Raw genomic sequence first — 27,892 nt, 5'->3', positions numbered from 1 at the left:
ATTTTGAAACTCTGCAGAAATCCATAGAGCTGGAGACAAGGCAGAACAACAGTTCAAGGGGACAGGATGACTGAAAGTCTCCAGAGAAAGACAATCAATGAACATTTGTCAGCACAATTAAGAAATTATTGGTTACGTAAGCAAAGTCAGTCATGCCATTGCAGCCTCAAATAGAATAAAATATATCACACCTCTTACTTGCTGAGACAAGAAAGAACAAAACACATTGTGGAAACAGAGCTATTCTATATATTTCTCCAAGGATTTTTTTTAAATTGAATATTACTTTTGTAATAACTGAAGATTAGTTGTCCTATTTAAGCATCCATATAAAGGCTAAAGGAAAAATAGAGAGTAATATTACATATTCAAAGGGCCAGATCCAGAAAACATTGGTACAGGTTAGCCCCCTATGCTAACTAAATCCTCGGAGCCAGAAAGCAGGGGTTCACCCTTCAGATGGCAGTGTTTTTTACCGATACCACACTTGCAACCTCATCCCTCATAATTTCCTACCACCAATGACCGCATAGAGGGTTTGTGCTAGCATAAATCAGTGTGGATTCTGAAATGAAGATAGGGGAAAAGTAACATCCCACCAAAATTCCCACCAGACTATGTTGAAACAATATACTTTTCAGTCCAAAGAAACCAGAGCGTGAGAAGCCAGGAAGTTTGGAGTTAAGACTTCTCAGTCCATCATTAGGTCACACCTTATTTTAAAGGCAAATGAGTATGCATGCAAAATCCCAAAACAGATGGCACTTAACATTATTGTAAGTTTATTTCAGTGTTTAAAAGCAAAGGAAGTAAAATACAAACACAATTATGTCTCAATTGTTCCTTCATAGGGAATGCAAGGAATAAGAGACTGATATTCTACCATCATCCATAGATTTTTCATGAAATGGACCTAAATATCTGTTTCTGAGGCATTGAGTTGTGTACGTCAATTAATCCTTAGACCCTGATTCTGCCAACCCTTGCTCACATTAAGTACCTTACTCTATAATGACAGGTTTCAGAGTAACAGCCGTGTTAGTCTGTATTCACAAAAAGAAAAGGAGTACTTGTGGCACCTTAGAGACTAACCAATTTATTAGAGCATAAGCTTTCATGAGCTACAGCTCACTTCCTCAGATGCATATCGTGGAAACTGCAGCAGACTTTATATATACACAGAGAATATGAAACAATACCTCCTCCCACCCCACTGTCCTGCTGGTAATAGCTTATCTAAAGTGATCATCAGGTGGGCCATTTCCAGCACAAATCCAGGTTTTCTCACGCTCCACCCCCCCACACAAATTCACTCTCCTGCTGGTGATAGCCCATCCAAAGTGACAACTCTTTACACAATGTGCATGTGAGGTAGCCTGTTTCCTCTTGTTTTTTCCTACCCCCCCCCCCAGATGTTCTGGTTTAACTTGGATTTAAACTTGAAGAGTGATCAGTTTGGATCAGCTATTACCAGCAGGAGAGTGAGTTTGTGTGTGTATGGGGGTGGGGGGGATGTGAGAAAACCTGGATTTGTGCAGGAAATAGCCCAACTTGATTGTCATGCACATTGTGTAAAGAGTTGTCACTTTGGATGGGCTATCACCAGCAGGAGAGTGAATTTGTGTGGGGGGGTGGAGGGTGAGAAAACCTGGATTTGTGCTGGAAATGGCCCACCTGATGATCACTTTAGATAAGCTATTACCAGCAGGACAGTGGGGTGGGAGGAGGTATTGTTTTATATTCTCTGTGTATATATAAAGTCTGCTGCAGTTTCCACGATATGAATCTGAGGAAGTGAGCTGTAGCTCACGAAAGCTTATGCTCTAATAAATTGGTTAGTCTTTAAGGTGCCACAAGTACTCCTCTTCTTCTTACTCTATAAGTATTCCCATTTATTTCAAGTGTTCTGGGCCAAGGTGTTCGAAGCACCGCAGGCCGGCAGAGGTACTCTGGAAAACGAGACCCACACGCAGCTAAGCAGTGAGTTGTTGGCTTTATTGAAGGTTAGTGACACACCCGCAACGGGGACTCCAAGCGTTGCTGTCACGGAGGTGGAGAACCCAGGACACCGGAGCTTTGCCTGGGATGGAGTCCGGTGAAAGAGTGACCAACGAGCCATAATAAGCAATACACACAAACAGCTCATGAATATAGAATTAGGTACTTCCCTGAAGGGGCTTTCCACGAACTGGCAAAGGGCCATACAGGGCAGACAGAACTGGCCTAAGGCCGGTTATAGCTGGTTATCCATGTCCTACAGTGACCGGGTGGCCTTGAGAAAGCGGAAGTTCCCCAGCTAGGCCGTAACAAAGTCTTCCACAGTCCCTTACATCAAGTAAGGTACAACAGAGTGAAATGAGGAAGAAATTAATCCTTTGATTTAATACATGGAACACTTACACAAAATGTGTATATTCATTCATATATCTCAGCTGCTACAGAAATCAATGGATATTGTTTCAGAGCCTCAGGGTGGAGTTGAGACTGATAAATAGTATATGTCATATCAAAGTATATTTAGGGAATCATTCTCTGTTCTTCATCTGTTTTTTGTCTTCTTACACTGTAAGATCTCCAGGACAGGGGCTCTCTCTTACTATGAGTTTGTACAATGTCTAGCATAATGGGCCCCAAGCCTTAGGGCACCACAACAACATTATAAATATATTATAATAAACCTACGGTCCTTAGATCCATTCATATGAAATTGCATATATGCTAGAAATCCTCAGGAAGAACCACTTTCTAAGTTAAACAAAACAGCGACAATTAAACCCTAAAACTTTATATATTTATTTATTTTACGGGAGAAAAGAAAATAACGCTGGACATTACATTTTTGTGACAGTAGCATTAACTGTGTTGCAGTGTAGGTAGGGGGGATGTAAAAATTATCCCTCCAGATGTATCTGCTTTCTTCATGCAAACCTTTTCCTATTCAGCCGTTTCTATTTGCCACTCCCTACCAGCCTGCAGTGCCACCATCAGCCTCCAAGCATTTGAGGCTGCTTATTTTTCATCCTGTTTCATGTGCCTGCCAACAGCAGGACTAACACATTCCAAAAGGCTTTGCTTTTATTCATAACAATGGCAACAGCTCTCACAGCCCTCTGGGATCTATCAGTGCATCAGAAAACAAACATGTTCCTTAGGCTGCAGAGCCACAGACCTTGAGAGAACTAAGAATATAATAATTTTGTTTTGAGAGAAGGAAGCCTAGTACTGAGTGGGAGAGCACAGCATGGTCTGAATGCAATATCTGGTGGAATATGGTGGCTTTTGGGGTTTTGGGGGTTTCTGACTCTAGTATGAAGGGTGCTTCTTGGTTCTTATAACTCTCTCTTCAAAACTGTATCAGTTTGCTTAATATTGCCCTCCTAATACCTTTTCCATCTCTTTAAAATGTACTTGTGTATTTCTTTCTGCACATTTTGTCTGTGGGAAAACTCTCCCTTCATCCCACTGAATCTGTTTACTTGGAGGGAGGTCAATATCCTAGTAAATAAATGAGAACAAAATATGGTAAAAGCTGGAATGCCCTAGAAAAGACGAGCAGGCTTGTGCCTTCAATATCACAGAACCTTTGTGAAAGGAAGTCTCATTTCCTTCCCCTACTTAGTACCAGCCCAATAATTTTCTCGGTCCATTTTTTTCTAAAATTTACACCCAGGCTGAGAACTTGGACTCTGCTTCAGCCTCGTGCAAACTTTCACAATGAAACTTAATCTCCCAAAATCAAGGTATACAAATTCTCCACTAGAACAACACCAGAGAAAGCTTACAAGGATACTTTTAAAACTCTTGTAGTAGTTTCTTCTTACTTTCTATTGTATTATATTCAATTTACAAATATAAGCCCACTGACTGCATTAAAAGTGCTGGTATTGGGTAGGCCGCACAGTCAGTCTAGGTTTTCCCATGCTGTACAACCAGTGTGCCTCAGCCCCATCTTGGAAGGATCATCCACGCAGATGAGAAGGTATTTGAAACTCCATGCCCATTAAACCCATCTGCCTCTAGGCTGAAGCTGTCAATGGGGGCACAAGTTTTGATGGGTTTTTATGATATGAACATCTACCTACTAAGAAGTGGACTAAAGCCATGAACTTATTTCACTTAAACAATCATCAGATGGCAACAACTTTGAGCATCTAACAACATGGGCCAAAGTCAAATCAATTGCCTACAGTTCAAAATCTGTAACATATTCGCTCAAGGGATTGAATCAGTTCCTGATATTATGCAAACTTTTTAAAAAAGTAAAAAGAAAGGCTAAATAATCAGGGAAGAGTATCTTTTAGAAAAGGAATGCTTGTATTTATTTTAAGGGACAGAGGGGGTGAAATAATGGTTAAGTACCTTCTCCCCTGGGGTAACAGAGATTCGCCATATACAGTGTGTGTAGGAAGGATAACCATTTGGAAATCCTGGAGAGGAAAAGTTGCCTGTAGATTCTTGCAGTGTTTCTCCACATGCTGTAAAGGAACAGAACATGGTAAAAACAGAGAAATTCATGTGTCTTATAAATATAAGGCACACAGGAAGAAGTGTCTCCTTTACAATATTTATTTAGAATTGATTTGATTCAGTACAGAGGCAGAATGAAAAGTAGTCTAGTGATGTTATGATTTAGTCAAAAGCAATGATTTAAACCAGTCTGCTATGCATTTTGGTTTTATACACCATTTTTTCTTTCCATGAACCCTTTCACTTATGCGCTGTGCAACTGACAAAACCAAAATTGCAAGAGTCTTAAAAAATGTTATGGCTGACAATCACATGGCAAAATTATTTGCCTTTATTTTGACTTTATTTTGGTACAACTTTCTGAATTTACATGCAGTATCCACACCCATACCAACATTATCTAAGAAGAACTAAAAGAAAAACACAGTGCTTAAGTGATTGACATATGAGAAATTAATCAGCGGTTTCATTTAATAATTTATATTGTCCGGCATTAAGGCTAAATATGAACTGATGTCATTCATTCATATTAGAACAGAAAACCTAAATCCTAATTTCAACAAAATCTCTTGCACAAAAATGATTTGTGGAGGTACAGTAATAATAAAGAGAAACAAATGTAAAGACCCATAATACCAAAAGCTTTGATATTCTATATTACAAAAGCCTTTATCTTACCTGTCAATCATGCTGCTAGCTGCTGGGTTACTGATTAATAATTCTTTCTCCCCACTGAGCTATATCATCACAAGCTGCTGCCATTCTCTACCATTAAAGCTGATTCAAGTAGGATTCCTACAGTCAGTCATCTTTGTGACCTTCAATCAACAAGTTGTTTCACCTACTGATTTTGTAGGTGTGATCGGAGAGATGTGAACTTGAGAATATTACCCCGTGACTGACAGTGTAATCAGATCTGCAATACTTTTAAATTACAGGGCTATAGCTGCCAGCAGGTGAACCACTGTATCATCAAAATCTCAATGAATTATAAATGATCTGGAAAAACCTTTAGATCAGAGGGTACAAAGGAGACTCTATTTTATAGACAGACAATGCAGCTATAAAGTTAGATGCTGCCTTGTTAAAATGTGTCCAAGATGTAATCTGATAACTGCATTGTAACAGCAGGTTTAAACTCCATTCAAAGTAGTAAGCATGACTTCTGAACATTTAATAGTGATTGTGATAAAGGTGGGGGGAGGAAAGGACTCTCATTCCTTAAAAAATCTTCAAGGTCAAAGTGGCATAATATTGTGTCCTTTAGGAAGCAAATAGAGAAAAATCTCTTTCTGCTTTTATTTTAAAAATATGTTTCTCTCTTTTTAAAAAAATTTACAATTATGTAAAATTACATACACAGAAAAGCTACTTAAATGTTAATTAATTACTTCTGTACAAGTCCTTTTGAGAGAAAATTCTCTACCATAATTAACAAGAGTTTACTTTAATGCAGCATAAGTGAAAGTTCAGATAAATTGCAGAGAACTGTACTGGATTTCCCTAGTGCTGACTGATATGAAACCAAAACTTTGCCTACAGGGTTTAAAAGAAGCCTCAGGACACAATAATATTGCTTCAAACGCAATGAAGCAGAACCAGAGTGGTTCTGCCCATGAGATCTGTGTGGAATTCAGGAAATCCACTGGATCCAAAGGTACTGCACACTATCTTCAGAAGCCCTGCTCGTGCTCCTCCACCACTTTCACCTCCCCACCAGTGTGGTTTCGATGGGATTACACTGCCAAGGCTTCTCCTTTTAGTTGCTTCATCTTGAACCTCTCTTGAAGAGAGGAAGTGGTGTTCTTACATGTCATGGAGAGGATGTATGTAACGCAGATCAGGCTGCCTTTCATATCAATCTACCTAGGTAGGTATACGGCCCCCATCACCATAGAAGCTAAACTTCTTTTCAGCAGATCACTCATGAGGCCCGTGGGAGGATAACATATATACTACATCTCCCACCCATTCCCCCCACAACCATACACTCCTCAAACTTCTCTCACCAGCTGCGAACCCTCATCCTGTTAAGAGCTCCCTTGGTAGGATGGAGCTACAGGCGTCTCCTCCTCTTCCACACGTACAAGAGATCAGTATGGAAGAATCCAGGCCTTTGCTTAAAAATAACCTTTCATGGTAAATTACCAAACCATGTATTATTTACCCGAGAGACACAAACAACTATCTTCAAATAACAATGCATTTCCCAGAGACCCTGAACTGCTGTAGTCTCCCCCGCTTCATTCCTATACATTTAGGATGTCTGTTGTTAACCTACAATATAGTTATCATTCCAATAACAACTACATAACAAGTTTATTGTAACTAAAAATACCTAAGCAATACATTTAACTAATACAGTAACATATAAATATTTCATTATCATTACAGTCCATACATTGAGGCTGAGTTACTAACAATATTGCAACTTGTAAGGGGTGTTTGTTTTCACACAACCTTAACTCTGAACCACAAAACATAATTTAAAAAATCATTCAATAATTCAGTATATATCTATAGATAGATGTATACACATTACCATGTAACACATATAAGATCACTGAAGTGCATAAGGTATATAATGGAAGGCAGTTACGAACTCCACAGTGTATCAAAAATAGAGGGGGACACTGAAGTAACATAGGGAATCATCAGAGTCTAGCAGCCCAGTAAAGCACACAGAGCTAAGATATGGAGATTTACTCTATTCAGATCCTTAAATTACATTGTTATAAAATTCAGCCTCATCCAGTTAAACACCACAGCTCCTAAAATTTCATTTAAAGAATTTCAGCATCTACCTGGCTGAGCTATGAAATAGGTTTGTTTTTTTTCTAAACTACCTCTCTGAAAAGAGCTAATAGTAAAATTTCAGATCCCAGATTTGGTGGTTGATTCTCCAGTGTGGTGAAGTCACTTCAGCTGAATGTAAATGGATCAAAGTGATCTCAAAGTGGCTCAAGTTTGCTCCTGAAGAATTTCTCCTATAGCTTTAAATTACACCCAGGCCAGGTGCCTAACAATCACGGAGTCCCATAACGGGACAAACCAAAAACTCCAAAACTTTGGATAGAGTGAGGGGAGAGTTTAAAATCAGATCTTTTCTAATAAAATTTTATATAATTGATGTTTTAAAATACTCTCCTGTGTCATAATATTTGACAATATTTACTGTTTAAGTTAAACATCCCTTGTCAGCCAAGAAAAAAAGATTGTAGATTAACCTCTTCTGCTTGTTAATCAAAGTCATGTATTCATGTGATTTGATCATTTTGCTTTACTTTATTCTGAAAGCTGAATTAGTTTAATGATTTATTTGTTAATTTGCTATTGTAACATGAACAAATTGAGCCCCAAGTAGAACAAAGTGGCCAACGGCTACTTTCATCTCCAAAGACAATGTTCACTCAGATTAAACTAGAATAGGATGACATACTCCATATTAAAAATAAGAGCAGATAGAATCTACTCCATATGTCACACAAATCAGACACAGCCTTTGAGTCCCTGGACAGTTGCCAATGCTGCCTTTGACTGGGCAATATTTGGGCACCCCCCTTGTTTAAAAGCACATTTCTTTTCAATGGTTCAGTGGTTCTTGAAGCAGTTAGTTAAAATTCCATCACAAGAGAATTCAGAAGGTTTCTTTCCATAATTGGACTGCTAACAATTACATTATTTGTGATTAGGCTTATGAAATGCTTCACTATAAACTATTTCACTGACCATTGCAGTCCATGAGTAATGGGCTCCACTATTAAAAAGAAATGTGACCATATGATACAATTAAATGTATGGTGACTTATTTATATTTCCTAAGAGCCAATTTTGGTATTTTTCATGCCAGAATAAACTAATTACTACCTCTATGTTACACACCTTTGTTTTTAGAAAGATCACTTTTACTCCTTTATTAAAGGTTAACATAGCTGGTATTTCCTCTATTCCCTGGCTTCTCTAAATGTTATGCCCTATTTCAATTTTATTAGGTTAGGCATGTAGTAGAAACAAAACTGCAGTCCTTCCAGTATGGAATGGCAATCTGTTTATTTTACAGCTCAAGTAGTTTGCACTTCTAACACCCCTTATAGAAACCAAGGGAGTTCTGGGGGGGGGCAGGGGGGGTGAGAAGAGGGGAATTATTTCTGCCTCTTCCTTATGAAGATCAGCAATTTTTACAGATAGCAAACAGATAAAAGGATATGGAAACGGTCATGTGTGTCACACCATACACACATACAAAGCAGTGAAATTTGTCAATATTTCATTAACTATATAGCATAGGTTAGCAAAACCCCAGCATGTCTGCAAAATTTTGCTGACCTGATCTGCTCCCTCCCTGATTAAGAGTCAAACTGAAATTTGAAAGTTACAAGGCTGCTAATATTTACAAATACGTGAAGCATATCACCACAATAAAAGATGCCTTTAAAATACTTGCAACAGATAAATACTATATCTTTAAACTAAAAAAACCAAACCATAATCAGTATTTGCTACATACAAGTGTTTGAGATGCTGCAGTATCTTCTTTTACAGTTATGGGGGAAATACTAAAAAGAGTCTCAGTACCACTGTATGATAAATGTGTGTAAATGATAACTGATTTAATGGTGACTCTGCTCTGATTTAATGGTGGCTTACTTGTATAAAAATGTTTAGGAAGTATTTTAGTTTCCTGCACTGAAGCTGGACTGGAGAATAGTATTGGTGCTGTACATATGTATTTCAGGTTGCAAAACCAAAAGCTCAAAAATTGGGAAATGCCTAAATTAATTCAAGTGCATGCATTATGATACAGCCTTTAATTACATGATCACATAATATTTTTTCCACCGGACCACTGCCTCATTCAGTTCGTAAGATGGACTGTTTTTACTGAACGGGTAGCTATTCAATATTTTTTTTTAATCCTTCTATCCTTTTATCATTCTGTGTGTGGCCCCCGTGGACTTATTTGGCACACACTGTTTAAACAATGCACTGAATACAGAATTATTAGTTTCCTTGTGGGTTTTTCTATGGCATTTATCATCACAGTATATGAGTTGTTCAAACAGTAATGAATTTATCTTTACAACACCCCTGTGAGGTAAAGTGTCATTACGTATCACCAGTTTATGGGTGTGAATATGAAGCACATGAAATTAAGGCTACAATTGTCAAGCATCCACTAATTTTGGGCTGCAAACCTGATATGCCTACGGCATGATTTTTCTGAGTACTTAACATTTTATATGTTCAAAACACAGCTCCTATTGACACCAGTTGCAGCTGTGAGTGCTCAGCACCTTTGCAAATCAGACTCCAGGTGTCTCAAGTTGGGCATGAAGAAAATAAGGAGTATAGAATTAGTGGCCAACTATTTTTGACCAAACAGGGAGGTCTGGGCCAGGCCCCAGGAGCAGCAGGGTCTTCCTCAGCAACAGCAGGAATGGGAAAGGGAGAAGTTGCGGCCCGCTCCCCCTCCCAAGCCTCAGAAGCCTCTCTTCCCCCTCCCTGGACCAATTATACAGTGTACAAGAAGCAAAGCTGGACTTTCCAGGGATTAAATCTAGGAACAGCAGAGACCACTTCAGCAGCAGCAGGACAGGAAAGAAACTGGACCTCCCCCTCAAGAACTTCACAGTCCCAGTACACCAATGATGTGATGAGACTGCTTTTCATAATTTAAACTCTGGTTGTTTGGCAAAACTTCTCTCCTCCTGCCTCTTTCCTTCCTAAACTCTCTACTGCCAGCCTTGCTCTGCCTGCTCCTCTCCATATTTACCCCTCCTTCCTTTCCCCCTTTTTTCCTACTCATCTCTCTTTTGCTTTGTACCTATCAATGTCCATCTTCTCCTTCATTTATTTTTCCTACTCCTTTTTTTTCTTAATAATATATGTGTAAAATTTCAAAGACTCAGAGTCTGCACACCTGGGCCAAAATGCTGGAAGAGTATTTTCTGTTTACTTAATATTAAGAAGTAACCGTGCCAAATCAGTAGCTGTTTTCTCCTGGACACAGGTCACAAAAACCACAATCCAAACTAAAAAGTACAAACGATCAAACTCCTATCTTTTAAATCTTATAGTCCTGGCACCTTCAGACCTGGTGAAAACAGGACATATCATTTTATCACCCAGTCTCTCCAAAGTTGAAATATGTCTCTCATCCTGTAAACACTTTCTAGGGTAATGACACTAACTAAACACCAGTGAGGCTGTTTTCCCACAGGCTAGAGAAGCTGGAGAAACAGGAATATTCACCCAGCAACTCTTCAGGTGCTTTATTCTAAATAACCCTCAGTACAGAGTACTGATCATGGTCAGGATTCCACACAAGTATTTGTAATCCCTCAGAAGCAATAGATGGCTTCCTGGATAGCCTCTGTTTATAGGACTAATTGGAGATTTGGAAGTGCAAATATCAGGATGAATACAGTCAAGTACATAAGAATTCCTTTAAAAAGCTCCAAGTTGAATATATTCCATAAAAATCATGTCATTCAAATGATTATCTTCTGTGTCTATGTTTTATTTTATTAAAATTAATGTAATTAAAACATAGAAGTAGAAAACTATGCAAATATTCACACTATTAATAACACTGTTGTTCTACCACAAGAAAACATTGTGATTAACATTTTCCAACCCATACAGGTAATATAGCATAGCTATAAAATACAACAAACATCAGAAGTTTCATAGCCTGATATATTAACATGATCCCATGTTGTTTCACATGAAACAGAAAGCTTAATATGTCTCTATTAACTCTTAATATTCCTTACCGTCGGCAGTGAAATATATTTTAATCACAATAGTGTACCAGTTTCTGAAGGTGGTTTTGTTTATTATTGGATGTTAATTTTTGAAATCTTTGCTGTATGTTTTGCAATTTAAGCATTTTTTCGCTTTCAATATTTTACTAATGGAGGACATTTACCATTTTATATTAAATAATAATATTTTACATTTAGAGCTAATCCTGTGGTTTTACTCACATGAGCATTCTTACTCATTGTGATAGGACTAATGCATGCAAGTAAACCAGATTCTTATACAACAACCTTCGGCCCAAAATTTGCCAAAGTGTTTCACAAAAAAGGGACATACTCCTGCATCTCTTACTCATTCAACTAGTCCCATTCATAACAATGAGGGTATTAGTCTGTCAGTGCTGCAAATAATAGCTACTATTTTTCAAAACATATTGAAAACAGAAGCACTGTATGATATTGTAAAGCCAGATCCCTGCAGACCCAAAGATCACTGCAGAAAAAAACACCGACAATATCTATGGCCAGTTATGAATAATCATCATGGTGAACATAAAAACTTCTTGTCCCTGAACATTTGTTTTGAGGTTAGTTTTAGTTTCAATCTATTTTCCAAATAGATTGAAAAAAACAAATGCATGCCTAGGGTGTCATTCAGATGTACTACATATTGTCAGAATATAATGAGGTGTTTACCTCATTCATTTTGATCACACAAATACTGACTCAACGCACAGCGTTCTTGGCTCTACTGACTCTCTTCATCTTCAAGAATTTTGCTGGTGCCTGTAGGTATATATCATTCCTAAGTGCTTGTAAGACAAAAAGACTCTCTTCCCCCATGCATATTTTACTCTTTGACAATCTATTTAGTAGTGCATAATGTATTTATGCAAGTATCTTATTTATTGAAACCTATTTATATTGTAAAAAATTACAAATAACATTTTAAAAATTGCTCCTAAAGGGTTTTTCAGGCTGTTGAAATGATTTTAAAAGGAAATTATAGAAGATGGTTTCCTTGGTCACCCTACAACTCTGTACAGTGTACATGGAAGAACTTCTTAATTCACCAAATCAATGTATAACTGTTAGCCAACTGATAACTCTCATGCCACTTACTTTGTGTTGTGTGCATACACACATCTTTTGCCAGATTCTGATCCCACTGACACTAATGTAAATCTCAAGCAATCCACTGGCTCAATCCTGAGTCCTTTTGTGGCTCAAGTGGTACAAAGTGGCCATATAACTGGCTTCAACAATCATGTGGGAATTCTCCCAGCCATCATGTCCTTCCTAGCCCACCATATGGGGCATGGTGAGAGCATGCTGCACTCTGGGAAATTCTGGCTGGTAGATGGCCATTGTGGTAACCCTGAGGCTGCTCTAAATTACACTAAATTTTGAACTGGCCCCAGCCAAACCCATAATTGGGAAATCACAGCCTGCTCTCCCATCTCTGACACACATCACAGTGGTAAAGGACTGAGCCCCTTGGCTTAAACTGAGTTGCTCAGATTTACATCAGTGTCTGAGAGATCAGACTATAACTCTACTTCAAAACTGTTTTAAAAGAATTGGGATAACTAGGCTGATGATATTCAAATACTGACTATAATAGACATGTAACTGTATCTGATCTTATCAGTGCACTTATAATTCATTTAATTTGTAGTTTTAAATTGCACATTTTCATATTCTGAATAGGCAAAATGTATCTACAAGATATAACTCACTGCAGGGGTGTAATATGTTTATTGATTAAAAATGTCATTTCTGCACTCCATTCATACTTATGTGCACACAAAAATGTTGAGAATGATCCTTTGGAGGACACTCAGATTCCAATGTCGTGTTACACTACAAATCGCTATAATCTATCTAAGTATAGCTCGGGTTTTAAATTACAAAATGTAAATAAGAACTGACAAAGTATTATGTTATTTTTTCTAGTCACTGAAAAACTAAACGCAAGCAAGAATGGAACTGTCACATGAGTAAATTCAGTTTCAGGCAGTTTATCTACACGTAAAAGCTTTGCATTCCACAGTCCTCACCTGCAACATTTTTATGATCTGATTCTTGACGTGTACACATCACTTGCCAGCATGGAAATGGATTAGTAAACAGCCTACTGAAAAGATTTATTATTTCTCTTCAACAACATAGTGAAGCATGCTTGTGTGTGTGTGTGTTTTTATGGTGAAATACCTGGACATCTGTACAGCTTTCTTGCCTGTGCAATATCTCCTTTACTTAGACGAGTACGCTGACCAATGGCAGGTCGTATACCATTATCATCACGGGAAGGAAGAATTGTATCCAGAAACATACCCCTAAAAAAAAAAAAAAAAAATAGACTCATAAAACCTTAGCAATTTTTAATAAAACTGTCCTTGTGTTTATATTATATAATATCTATTTTATAAATAATAAACATATTTGGCATAATTAAAAAGGTAAAATGCAAAATATGAAACAAACAAAAGAAAAGAAAAAGTGAATGGAAGAGAAAAATTCCCCAAGTTTAAAAAATGGCTTAAACAGTAGCAATGATATTAGAAAATAGTCTTGCTGTAATGCAAACTGGCAACTACTTTTGTATTCTGAATAGATAATAACAGCCCAGAAATTTCCTATTCAAATTTAAATTAAATGAAAAAGATTGTTGGGACCTAGCACTTGTCACATTGAAGACAGGATCTGTTGTTTGCTTAGCCTGTTTTGTCTGCCTGGCAAGGAGGACACGCAAATTCGTGAAGCATTCCATATTTAAAAAACACAAACAATTACACATTGCCTTGTTGTGAAATTCTTCCTCCAAAGTCCCTGTTCTGAATGAAGTTTCAAGGAGGTGTTTAAGGTCTTAGTTACAGCCATGAAAAGCAGGGTGATTCAGAATTAAGGTTGCCAATGCATCTTTAATTCATGCAACTGTGCTAAGCTATTTCAATGTAAGGGTATGTAGTAAGAGCATTCTTCTGTTGTGTTAGATCCCTGAGCTATCCTGCTGCTGCTAAGACATGAATGGTGAGCCAAATTCTGCTTTCGATTACAAATCCATGCTAACTCATTTGACTTCAGCAGAATTACTCCAAATGACTCTGATGTACCAGAGAACAAGATTAGGTATTAATCTTATCTCAGAATGTCCTTGGTTTGATGGATTTACGTCTGATTTTTTAAAAACCTGATTTTTCATGAGTTAATTTTGGTAGTATTAAATTAATATTAGGAGAAATATGAACAAAGAAATATGTTCCATTAACATGCTACGGAGTCTGAAAACCTTTGAATTCTGATGTCATGTCACTGGGCTTCTTACACATTTTGCTAGATTTTCTTTCTTATTTTTGATACTCATTTATACTTGTAGCACATACACCGAAAGCTAAAATCTTGTATTACCATTTATCAGTATTGACTGCATAATGTGGTTTCATAATACTCAGTGTTAAGGCAAAAATCTGAGCCTAAGAATAGAGGTTGCTTTTTAAAGTACACTAGATTGGCCATTTTGAATGTCTGGCCTATATTCTGCTGTCATTGCACACATAAAACTCCCGATGACATCACTGGAATTATTCCATAAAGACAGACTGTAGGAAATACTTCTATTTCAAATATTAGAAGAAACAGTTCAAAGTACTAACTGACCACCTGAATAACTATTTCTAGGAACAAAGCAGAATTTTTGTAAAACAAAACAGCAACTTTAACGAGAAACAATTTTATTTTTCCACTGGTATAACCTGAAAATGACCAACCAAGTGAATTTAAAATTTTAAATTCCTCTTTTGCGGTCTCCAGCACCACCTTAAAAAGGCTTATGGAAACAACAAGCCCTTGATAGTCTTAATACTTATCTATATGTTGTGGCTATTACTTCATGAAGTTTTGTGGTCTTTGTTGACCTGGTCCTGGTGACTAAAGGAAATACTAGTTTCTAACAGATGGTAAAGTTCCACACTGAATAGGATTCCCCCTCTGAACATAATCAATGGCAACCCTTATTGGCCTTAAGGACTTCTGTAAGTGATACAAAACACTCTCTTCTGCCTAGGGGTAGAATATGATTCCCTATACCACTCTCAGTTTCTGCCAGACTGGAGCATCTGAGACTAGGATCAGAAACCAAATCTTCATGTGGTAGTAATTACAGAGCACTAAGACTATTGGTTATTCTTTTCTATTCTATATAAGTTCTTATGCCACCCTCCTCAACGTAGTATCTGAGCACCTTCTAGTAGTGCATTAAATAACATCTGTCATGTGTGTTTCATTCCCACACTCATCTTCTTCCTGAAGGAGAATTGTGTGTGAAGTGTTCTGTTTTGGTAGGCTGGTTTTTTTTAATGTACATGCTGCTATGTGCTTATATTAGAGAAGGCAACTGAGGCATACAGCGGATACACAATTTGCCCAAGTTCACACAAAGTCTGGGATGGAAAAGGGACTTGAACCTGAATCCTCCTCCACAGACTTTACCCTTGTGGGTTCCATTAGCATTATACTGATAACCTTTTTCTAGGGTGGTTAGTGGCTGAGCTACAGGGTATGAAATATAATCAGCACTATGGGTGTCAGACCCTTTCCCACACTCAAATTTCATAGACGGGCTGTGCAAGGATAACCAGCAGTGGAGCAGCAATGTGGGAGCTCCCAATGTGGGAAAAATGGGATTCTTGATTGTGTGGCTCTAATGTCACTAACACCATGAGCAGCACAGAATGAGCTGCAGTCTCTAGTCTAGTTCAGCCCTTTCCCATGGCCCTGGTTTGTGGGGTACATTTTCCAGACTTATATCTCACTCTCTGTACCCACAGAGGTACACAAATTACATAGACTTTATGTACTGACATGAATTTCACTCTAAGAGAAAGGAACACATACCTAAATATTTCATTTGCTTGATTCTTCTAAATTTAACTTTTTGCAGCATATGAGGTTTTACAAAATAATAGACAGCTATTATGAAATGAGGTTTCCAGGTTATCTTTACATTAAATCTAAATTAAAATAAGATTCAAAGGCTGTTTTGAAATTGAATATTATGAGGGGACATTAAGCGATGTCTTTCTAAAAAAAATAATCAAATTATCCTACATAGTTGGATTTAAAGAAAACCAACAAGCTGTGTTTTGACTTCTGTTGGAACACTCTCTGCGGAAGGAATATAATATTTTAAAGCTGTTCTGGAAATGCCATTGTTAAATCTATGGTTCCTAGTTTTCACATACAGGAATGGAATTAAAAGTCAAAAGGTATAACCTGAGACTCCAACCTTGAGAAGGTGTTCCTGGCATAGTGCATAATGCTGTCAAAATCATATGGTTCCCCAAGGGAGTTCACCTCTCCAGGCTCCATCTTCAGGAAGTTGTATTCCTGACCTACAAATGAGTCATAAGCAAAGTCTCAGATGAGTCTTTTGATAATTGGGAAGGGGTAAAAGAGCTACAATGCCATTCACAGAAACTCATGGATCTTAGTGAATCTAGCGCTTCAGAGTAGTTAATTTCTTTTATTAACTGGATGAATGGAGGAAGATCCATGCACCTAGAACACCCGCTACTAACTTTATTCTACTATACATATAATTTAGCTGTTTCATTCACCTGTGCACTGTAAGTGAATAAGACACAGAACACCAACTTGTGATAAACATGGAGGCCACAACATTCATTAACTTAGCCATCAATGATAGAAGAAAAAAATACACCCCTCCACAAACAGTCCAGCAGATAGCTGTTCAGTGGGGATTCCACAGGCTGGCTACCAAAGTGACTTCGCTTAAGTAGAGGCTACCCTTTCAGTCCCCATTTACCACAACAGCTATTTGGGCCAACTTCCAGCTACCCCTCCCACCCTAACCTAATGCAACTGTTAGGGGCACATGTAAGGGATGCCTGGATCTGTGTAAGAAATAGAGGTTCACTTCCAGTCCTTCAAGCAACCACCGGTCCCGGCCCAAAGCCACTGGTCCTTGTCAGTATACAAGTATGCAAACTGGCTTTTGCTCAAACCCAGATCCGCTGGACTCCTGTCAAAAGTTGTGACCTTCATTAACAAACAATACTGGCCAAACTTCCTGGATACTAACAGAAAATCAAAAACACCCTCACTGCACATGCCAATTTCCTCTTGATGGAAATGCCTTTCTGACTCCAATTACCGATGACTAAGCCCAAAATGTCTGACAAGAAGGGACATTAGAAGCTTCAGCTAGGAACTAAGGAGGAAGGTGGAAGCTTGCGAGGTGAAGGGTGGGTGGCCTGAGAATGGCAGGCCCAACCCAGGAGGAAGGTACATACTGTACCCATTCACATGCAGGTCCAGGTGGCAACAAGTTCTCCCTGTGACACGAATCCACCAATCACAGGCAAAGCCTGAAGGAGGACAAGGAGCAGTTACTGCACCCAAGCCCTCTTAGCACACATAGGAGTCCAGGATGCAGCACAAGGAAGCAGGGAAGAGCACATGTGCAATGTGTGGACTCAAAGGGTAGCGGGAGGAGTCTGAACTTCTCTCAATCCTTCAGAATAAGATCCATGAGAAGTGTCTGTTCCCTGCCAGTCCTGCTCAAAGTCCCATTCTAAGGAGTATGGTGGGAATCTTAACAGCTTCATTGCACCACTAATTAAAAAATGTAAATATTACTTTACAACCAAGAAATCCTACAATGGCTTTTTCAGGGTACAAACTTTAACTCTTAGCCTATATCAGTTGCATGTAGCGTAACACTTAAAACATAACGAGACTGACTTAGTTTAAAGAGATTTTCGAAACTGCATGTTATGTTGTGTGTGTTTAAGAGCTGTGTAATTTAGTTTCTTGTTTTACCCAAGCCATCTGGTAAAATAAGGCACTAAAAGCAAAATAAAACACTGCTGCACAAACACTGAGCAATTGGTTAACAAATAAAACAGAAGCACTGTTAAGATGAAAGCAGAAAAACCCCATATACTGAAAAATAAGTTCTCTTTATTTTATCCTGTTAGGCTATTTATTTTGTAGGACTCTAAAATATCCTATATCTGTTTAATCTGTACCTTCATATTTCTTTTGAGACTTGAGCCGTTATTATAATTCCATTCTGGAAATGTTTAAAAGGGATTTAAGTTGGCTAAGTGTGACACCCTCTCCCCCAGTGAAAATCCTAAAAAGCTAGGATTGCCAAGTTATAGCACCCTTCTTAGACCACACAGGATGTTTCCACTGACAGCAACAGATTGTTTCTATCATCAAAAGAACTCAACTCCAACTGTAAAGGAAACACTCTACAGACTACACATCTCCCTCACAGTACAATGCAAAACTTTAATTACAACCTCATACTTCCCCCACAAACACCTAACACATTGCACATTGTCAATCCTGTATATGTGAAAAAGTTGTTGAGGATGTATTTATTATTTGTGTTTATTATGTATGTATTATTATTCAAATGTAATTAAAAATTCTGTGCATGTGTGAAAAAGTTAGGGAATAATCATAAGTTATCAAGTCATCAGTGCATGAGCAATCAGGACAAAGTTAGGTAAGGTATGGACCTTCCTTGAGCAAGCCAACATTTGCACTTCTAGTACAAACCTTTGCTTAAGGAATATGGCCCAGATCCTCAAAGATAATTATGTGCCTAATGCCCATTCAAATCAATGAGAGTTAGATGCCTATATACCTATATGCTTATTACTGTGAGTAGTGCCAATGATTTTAGTAGGCAGGTTTTGCGGACTGGCACAATCTGATTAGTGATTGTCAACCTATATTATAAAAGGGGATAGACAGTGTCAGGGGGGAGAGAGAGCGAGAAAGAAACTGACAATGCAAGTTTGTTCTGCCTCAACCTGTTGTCAGGAGAGGGAAACTAACAATCTGATCTTGCTATAAGGCAAATTAAAGGAAGAAATATTGCTAAAATATTATGTATTAGGCATAAAAGAAGTGACAAAAAAAATAGATTAGATCATAGCTGTCATCTGTCATCTCTTGCAGAATGCTCTGCTGTTGTGACTGGAATAGCTAATAAATAAATATAACTCTTTGCTCTTGCATAGTATTTTTCATCTGTAGATCTCCACATGCTTTCCAAAGCAGCTAAGTATCATTACTTCAATTTTACAAATGATGATACTTAGGCAGAGTGAGATGAAGTAACTTGGCCAAAGTCACCCAGGTCAGAGACAGAACCAGGAATAAACACTGGCATCCTGATTCCAAGGCATGGGCCCTAGCCTTTAGATTACATTGCTTCTCATGCTCAGCATGATAGTCCACATTTGATAATAAAAATGAAAATTGCTGATAAACCAATTTAAATTGCTTGTGAACTATAATCTATATTTTACCAAAAGCCATTTTTATCTCCTAAAAGTTTAAACATAATTTTGTATTTCAAAATTGTTACTGTGCCATGAAGAACTCACCTGAACTAAATATGAGTAATTTGTAAGAATAAATGCATCTGCAGCAACATAAGGTCTAGGCTTCTAGAATCAAGCACAGTATTTGCATGCTAGCAGAAGCAGCGATTTTTATTCTTCTCAGAGACGCTCTTCTGTCCTTGTCTCTGTGGGCCAAAATCAGCTTCTGTAGCCCAACTCTGGTTCCAACAAGAACAGGTCAGACAAGCATTGCAAAGAATGGTTGATAAGAATAAAACTGTCAATTGTATGGGCCAGATTGTAAACCTGATTTGTTAATGCATTTAAATATGGGTGTATAAATGGCTAGTCAGATAACACATATCAATTTGCATACCAATATTGGTTTTATGTATACAATCATCATTACTGTCCATGCAAATTTAATGCAAAATTGCATAGGCATATTTCCACGTCAATATGGGCTTCTGAAATTTTGAAAATCACGCCTTTAGCATCTAAAACATCAACTTTGAAATACAGAGTCTCTGAAATCATAGGTTTGTATCTTGACAAGATAATCTCAACTTGCCTACTTCACAGTTAGGTAAACTGAGTATCATACAAGTCAGGACTTCCCGGGTGAGTGTCTTATTAAAAACTAAATTTCTAGCCTTTATGGTTATGAAGAAAACCTTCCAGTTGTGAACCAAGTGTAAACCAATGAAGTGATGTCTTGCTTAGTCTGCATAGACAGTTTCAGTGCTGCTACTGCTTGGAAGTGTTATCAGGCACCTGAAGCTGGTGTGGGAGGCAGCTGCTACCACTTTTAAGAAGCAGGGTTGTCAAGCAGGAGCCTACTACTTCTTCCACCTGGAGTAGAAGGCTTTGCAGGATGATCATGGTACATAGTCATGCGTGTGCCACTGCAGCAGAGGGTTTGTGGACTTGTACATGTGTGGGAAAGGGATGAGATCATATATTTATTTAATGAATGGGTAGGGAGAATGCTGTCCAGCAAGACTTTATTGTTGAGCAAAACAGCCTTAACTGTTTTATTTAGGAGTATGGGAAGTGGCCCAGCACTCATTTATCGGAGGCAGCATGAATTAAGTTAGCCGGTGTTATTTGAGTGGGCAGCACTAATTAGAAGAACTGAGTTCACCCAACAGACCCACGCCCAGTAGTATACAATCAGTAGGAGAACATATAGTAGGGGGTGTGGCTTGGTGCAGGTGAGGCTTAGGCACCAGTATAGTTCAACATGGTGAATAGGCTTAGACCCAGGGCAAGTAAGCACTGGATGGAGCTGGCTGGAAAGGTTCTCCTCCATGGAAAATGTTGACTTTTCATTGAAAAAAACAAACATTTTCTGACTGAAAACAGAAAACTTTTGATTTTTGATGAAAACTCAAATGTTCCCATATAAAGCAGACACTTGTCACAAAAAATGTTATTTAGACAAAAACTAAATTTTCTGTCAAAAAACAATGTCTGTTAATGTTTAGTTCATTTTCCAAGCCTTGTCACAATTGTACTTATCTTTAACATGAAACCACAGTCCCGCCTCCGCTGTATGAACATGAAAGGTCCCATGGCTCTTTTCATAAGACTAATGGTTTTCCCTGAAGTCCCTCCAGGTTGCTTAACTGGTTGTCTATTTGGCTGTTTCTCTCCACTCCAGTGGTATACTTCATACTTTAGTGGTACTGTATAAACTGTATATAGTTTGAATCATTTGGGGATCCCTCCAGATAAAAAAAATGGTGTAAATGTAAAAATGTTAATTTTGGCTAGTTTATTAGAATGTTGAATTTTCTAAGAACACTCAAAATCCCAATTACAATTATTTGAATTGAAAAGACTCATTTCAAAAATGTAAAAATTGTTACAATCTTCAATAAAACAAAAATAAACAGTGAAATAATATAACCTAAGAACCCGTAGCAAATTGTCTCACCTGGCTGGATGTTTTCTCTAATGATGGTTACATGGTCATCTCGGTCTGGCCGTGTGTGTTCATGCCAAAAGCCTATCACATGCCCTAGTTCATGAACAACAATTCCAAATTTATCACAGTTCTTGCCAATAGATATAGCCTGAGGACCATTCCCCCTTCGACCCACATAAGAACAGCACCTGTAATAAAAATGTCAATAGAGATTAAAACTTTCAAGAAAACGACTTAAAAATAAAATTTTGCTAGAGGGTAATTTAAAAAAAAAATCAATACAGTACATTACATGACAATGCTACAACAAGCTGAAGTTAGTATTTATAGTAGTTAATACAGAGTATTATTATATATAACTATTAGAATGAATTTCTTTATCCAAGGTGCCACTTGTGACCCAATGGGACTGTTATTTGTGTCCCTGGAGTCATTCTGAAAAACAAAGGAGATTTATACACCAAAACAAACAAAATAAAATGGCTGTGATTAAAATCCATCTTTTTGCGTGTTGTGCTGCTTCTGTGCTGTCTTTCATATGAGAGTAGCACATATAACACCACCAGATGTGATTGGCCCTCTACTGCTCTGCTTGGGAATGGAGCACCTACTGCAGCCATCTCTGGATCATTAGGAAGTGCTGCCATCAGCTTTTTCAAATTCCTCTCCCACATTCCCTGAATAAGGATCCATGAAGAAACATCTTTTTTTCAGTAGAGGAGACAGTCCACACCAGAAACCCTCCACATCTTCATGCTTTCTGGCTTGGAGAGAGAAGTTGCCCTCACTCAAGAACTAATGGACGGAGAATGTTCCACTTTAGTACGCAAAGAGCAAAACCTAGTTTAAAATCTAAAAATGCTTTCTATGACAAATAAATAAAAAATAAAAAAAGAACAAAAGTAAAGTCTCCATGACTAACCCTACTGGACTTGAATCTTCTCTCATGTAGTCTCCTCTCAATAGTAAAACACTAGTTTTCATACCACTGTAATTCCATTGATTTCACTGGGACTATTCATATGTTTAAAGTTAATCATGTACCTAAGTGCTTTGACAATTGGTGCCTAAATCACATCAGAAATTGAATTAGAAAACTATTGTGTCTACATCTATTTTCCCAAACCTTTCACCAGGCCCCACAGACTTGTGTCTCCATAAAATCCCTCAACTCTAAAAATACACAATGATTCCCCCTCTATAGCATTCCTGTTGTATTTCTGACTCATTCCAGAACCACCAAATGGTCTGAGGCTGAACAAAATTTTCTTTCTAATAAGAACACAAAAGCTATGAGTTTGGTTCCAATATCTCAATCTTTCAACGAGACTTATATAGCTGTGGGGGCGAGGAACAGGGAAGAGTGGAGAAGAAGCAGCAGGGAGCAGGGGTAGATTCCTGCTGTGTCTATCTCTGTTGTACTTCGTACCAACACTCATCCAGATTTCATAGTCACTCAACTCTGGTTGGCTCCTAAGTAAATCTTTCATTTTTAATCTGAAAATTCAAACTACTTCATTAATTATGGTTGCAGGGCTTTAGAAATATTAAATGTTAATGATACCATAACCCTTTGAAGATTTACCTAACATCTCACAGAACAAAACACAGAAGAGAGATGAATACTTTGTAGATAACCCTGAAATGGAGTGAAATGAGGTTTAGAATCCCATGATACTCCTGTGCTTAAGTAAACAGGAATGCCATCTCTCCCCCTCGCTGAGATTTTTCTGGGTATATGTGACAGATAATGTGGCCCACAAAAGTAATCTTTCAATACTGGGAAATTGTAGTCCAGAAATAAATGGTCTACTTGTTCTCCCTCTCCCTTCTTCTTGGATAAGAGTCTTCATCCTGAAGAGTCATATTTTTCTGAGGAGTGGTTGAAAAAAAAAAAAGCCAGCTTCACAACTGCTCTCATTTTTCATTCCTTTTTTTCTGTGCTTTCATGATTCCAATGTAAACTAATGGAGCTGGTATGCCCTTTTCAGCGTCCATACTCAGCAGTTTTCTGAGATGTCTGCTCTTTTGGAAGGTCTGGAAAAATGTAGTCTGCTCACTATGACAGGAAAAGGAAAGAATGGAGACTAAAGCAAAACCTATAGGGATGGAGAGATATTTGGGATCAAATGGTTGGCTGAGATTTCTGACACACATCTGTCTCTATCACTTTATCTACTGCGTACAATATAGCAAGAATAGTAAGAGGTGAATATGACTCCATCACAAGCTCTTTAATGACCTTAAAATAAAAAAAAGTATCCTACAAAAAGTGAATGGATGAATTGCTAAGGAGCAGTTCAGAGGAATAGCACAAGGATGTAGAGAAAAAAACAGAAAGGCTAAGGCACAAAATGAATTACACCTAGCAAAGGACATAAAAGGCAGTAAGAAGAGGTTCTTCAAAAGTATTAGGAACAAAAGAAAGATGAAAGAAAGTGTACTTCTTCTACTTAGTGGGGAAGGAGAGCTAATAACTGATGACATGAAGAAGGCTGAGATGTTTAAGGCCTATTTTGCTTCAGTCTTCATTAAAAAGGTTAATGGTGATCAGATATCCGACACAATTAATATTAACAAAAAGGGATCCGATGAAATTCATCCAAGGGTACTTAAGGAACTACCTGAAACAATCTCAGAACTGTTAGCAATTACGTTTGAAAACTCATGGAAGATGGGTAAGGTTCCAAAGGACAGGGGAAGGGCAAACAAAGTACCTATCTTTACAAAGGAGAAGAAAGAGGACTTAGGAAATTAGAGGCCACTCCACTTAACTTGAATACCTGGAAAGATAGTGGAACCAATTATTAAATTATCAATTTGAAATCATCTAGAGGATAATAGAGTTACAAGGAATAGCCAACATGGATTTGTCAAGAGCAAATTTGTAAAACTAACCTAATTTCCTTCTTTAATGCAGTAGCTATGATATATCTTGATTTTAGTAAATCTTTTGACAATGTCCCACATGACATTCTCATAAGCAAACTAGGAAAATGTGGTCTAAATGGAATTATTATAAGGTGAAGGCACAACTTGTTGAAAGACTGCACTCCAAGAATAGTTATCAATGATTCATTGTCAAACTGGGAAGGCATATCTAGTGGGGTGCTGAAGGAGTCTGTCTTGTCAATATTTTCATTAATAACTTGGATAATAGAGTGGAGAATATGCTGACATTAGTGGCTGACACCAAGCAGGGAGGGGCCGCAAGCACTTTGGAGGACAGGATTAGAACTGGAAAGGAATTTGACAAATTGGAGAACTAGTCTGAAACGAACAAGATGAAATTCAGTATAGACAAATGCAAAGTACTACACGGAGGAAGGAAAAATCAAATGCACAACTAGAAAATGGGAAATAACTGGCTAGGCTAGGCTACTACTGAAAAGGATTTGGAGTTCTAGTAGATCACAAATTCAATGAGAGTCAACAATGTGACAGGTTTCAGAGTAGCAGCCAAATGTGACAGAATTTCATAAAAGGTTAATATCATTCTGGAGTGTATTAACAGGAGTGTCATTTGTAAGATATGGGATGTAACTGTTTTGCTCTAATCGGCACTGGTAAAGCCTCAGTTAGAGTACTCTGTCCAATTCTGGGCACTGCACATTAGGAAAGATGTGGACACAAAATGATAAAAAGTTTAGAAAACCTGACCTATAAAGAGAGGTTAAAAACTGGGCATGGTTAGTTTTGAGAAAAAAAGACTGAAGACCTGATAATAGTCTCCAAATATATTAAGGGCTGTTATAAAGAGGACAGTGATCCATTGTTCTCCATGTCCACTGAAGGTAGGATAAGAAGTAATGGGCCAAGAGAGATGTAAATAAGATATTAGGGAAAAGTTTTAAGAGTAGTTAAACACTGGAATACATATCCAAGGGAGATTGTGGAATCCCAATCACTGAAGGTTTTTCAGAACATCTTAGACAAACACCTGTCAGGGATGGTCTAGGTACACTTGGTCCTGCCTCTTTGTGGACAGCTGGACTAAATAACCTCTTGAGGTCACTCCCAGCCCCACATTTCTATTATTCTAATCCTGCAGGCCCTCCTTGAAGAGTCTGGAAACCTACAGAAACAGCTGGAAGCAATTCAGGTGGTTATCTCTTCCTGTTTGCTGTACAGGAGCCACAGTCCGGTGGCACCTTAAAGACTAACAGATTTATTTGGGCATAAGCTTTTGTGGGTAAAAAACCCACGTCTTCAGATGCATGGAGTGAAAATTACAGGTACTCGCACAGATCCAGACAGATATTTATGCCTATCTTTTCATACTGCTAAATTCAGTGCCTTGCATGGTACCAAGTACTGAATTTAGCTGTATGAAAAAACTCGCACAGATACAGACAGATATTTTTGCCTGTATATATAATTTTCACTCCATGCATCTGAAGAAGTGGGGTTTTTACCCACAAAAGCTTATGCCCAAATAAATCTGTTAGTCTTTAAGGTGCCACCAAACTGTGGCTCCTGTACAGTAAATAGGAGAAGATAACCACCTGATCATCATATACAGACTAACATGGCTACCCCTCTGATAGCTAGAAGCAAGAAGAGAGAAGAGGTACCAGCATAATGTGAGCAACTCCTCTCTGTAACCCTCAAGTGATCTATGCACCACAGTTTTCAAAATGCAATCTAAGGAAAAAATAAACTAAAAATAATTTATAATTTATCCAAGATGCTACCATATTACTGCCAGAGCTCTGTTACTGGCGGGTTACATGACTCTGTTAATCGCAGATGAGCCTCAACAATGGGTAACTGAGACTGCATATTTAGGGGGGAAACATTTTTAAATAGAATAAAACACATGGATTGGCTATTTTAGTTTGAGCCAATTCCCTTGTATTTACAAAGAAGGCAACAGCACCTTCAGTCAGTATTATACCAGCCTATTTTGTGTCTTATATCCCACTGTCAATTACTTTTTCAAATCATGAGGCAATAGCATAGTCCTAGAAAATTCAGCCACAGGCAGTACTCATCACTGTTTTTCTTCTGCTGCTTCTTCTTTACTCTGACTGTCTCAAACAGAAACATAGAACCTTTCAAGATTCTGCTCTATTAGTTCCAAAAGCTAGGCAATAGGATTTGAAAAAAAAAAACTAAAACATCCACCACAGCACATAAAATCACATAAAATGTTTGATATGTAAACAAATACTAATTATTTGCCTTTGAATAACAGTAGTGTAAAATATTGTCCTAGGGAGCTTTGGGTTTTATATCACAAAATGAGGTCGCTTTTTACAGTATATTCCTTGATTTTGTGAAATTTTACTGCTATTCCCTTTAAAGCGAGACAATGTGGGCACGATTTTCAAAAGTAAACAGTAATTTTGGGTGCTCAACTTGAGATACTGTAAAGGTGTCCTGGCTTCAGAAGGTGAATGGACAGGCCTTTCTGAAAATTAGGCACCCTCGGGCATCTCAAGTTGAGCAGCCAAATTATGTTAAAAACAGAGTATCAGCCTATTTTTAAAAAATTGGCTGATTATGGCAATTTCTTAACTTTGATTACTAAATGGAGTTCAAGCACTTCACACAGATTGCAGACTAGCTCTTTGATTCTCTTTTTCTACTTCAAAGAAGAACAGCCATCAACAGTAAACACTGTGTCTTAAAATAACAGTAGTAGTATAGAATCCTCGGGGAGTGGGGGGTCATTAGGATTTACTGCATCGAGCGCCCTGCCATGCACACATCAGATTTATCCAATTAAGTTACAACATTCTGATCACTCAGACAACAAAATGGAGTCAAAGGGTCAAGAATATTACAAAGTTATACATCAAAAGGCACTGATTTGCAAGACCTTTGTTGTGACCACACTTTTACGTGCGCTTGGCACAAGGCCCAGGCATCTCTCTACAGTATGAGCACTTGTCATCCTTCTCAAACTCAGCCAACAGGCAGACTTTAAAGCTCCTGATCTCTTTAATCTTTATTGCACCAGACAGCAGTTGAAGATGGTAACTATTTATGAATCTCTAATTCCATGTAATCAGTCTAGCTGATCAATAATGGTGAGCAAAGAGAAACAACTGTCAGAGAGAAAGTGCAGTGATCGCTACCGCTATTCTTTGAAAAATAAGGGCCCTTTGAGCCTCACAGAGCTGCCATAAAATGTGTCTTAAAATTGATGAGTGGGAAGGGGAAATCTCTGGGATCATAGTCTCAGTTTTTTGGCGGGTTAAACAGGTGCACACTACAAAATGTGATACTTTAAAGCACCCTATTGAATGATAATAGCAGTTCACCATGACATTAACTGCATGGTGCTGTGGATGAAAATGATGCAGAACTCCACAAACCCACTCGGATTACTCCCTTTA

The 27,892-nt window shown here is 38.0% G+C and overlaps 1 protein-coding gene across 1 annotated transcript in view; it reads right to left on the bottom strand.

Annotated features, from left to right (window-relative positions):
• Window positions 1-27,892, bottom strand: part of TLL1 (tolloid like 1) — a 201,431-nt gene that overhangs the window by 53,419 nt on the left and 120,120 nt on the right. The window contains exons 7-10 of the mRNA XM_084626930.1: window positions 21,558-21,736; window positions 16,519-16,624; window positions 13,446-13,570; window positions 4,360-4,475 (exon numbers count right to left, since the gene is read on the bottom strand). Coding sequence (XP_084483056.1) covers window positions 4,360-4,475; window positions 13,446-13,570; window positions 16,519-16,624; window positions 21,558-21,736 — 526 coding nt within the window. The remainder of the gene's footprint in view (window positions 1-4,359; window positions 4,476-13,445; window positions 13,571-16,518; window positions 16,625-21,557; window positions 21,737-27,892) is intronic.

The sequence above is a fragment of the Lepidochelys olivacea genome (assembly GCF_965140295.1).
Source record: "Lepidochelys olivacea isolate rLepOli2 genome assembly, chromosome: 4".
Taxonomy (NCBI): Eukaryota; Metazoa; Chordata; order Testudines; family Cheloniidae; genus Lepidochelys; species Lepidochelys olivacea.
This window is presented reverse-complemented; position numbering and strand designations above follow the sequence as displayed.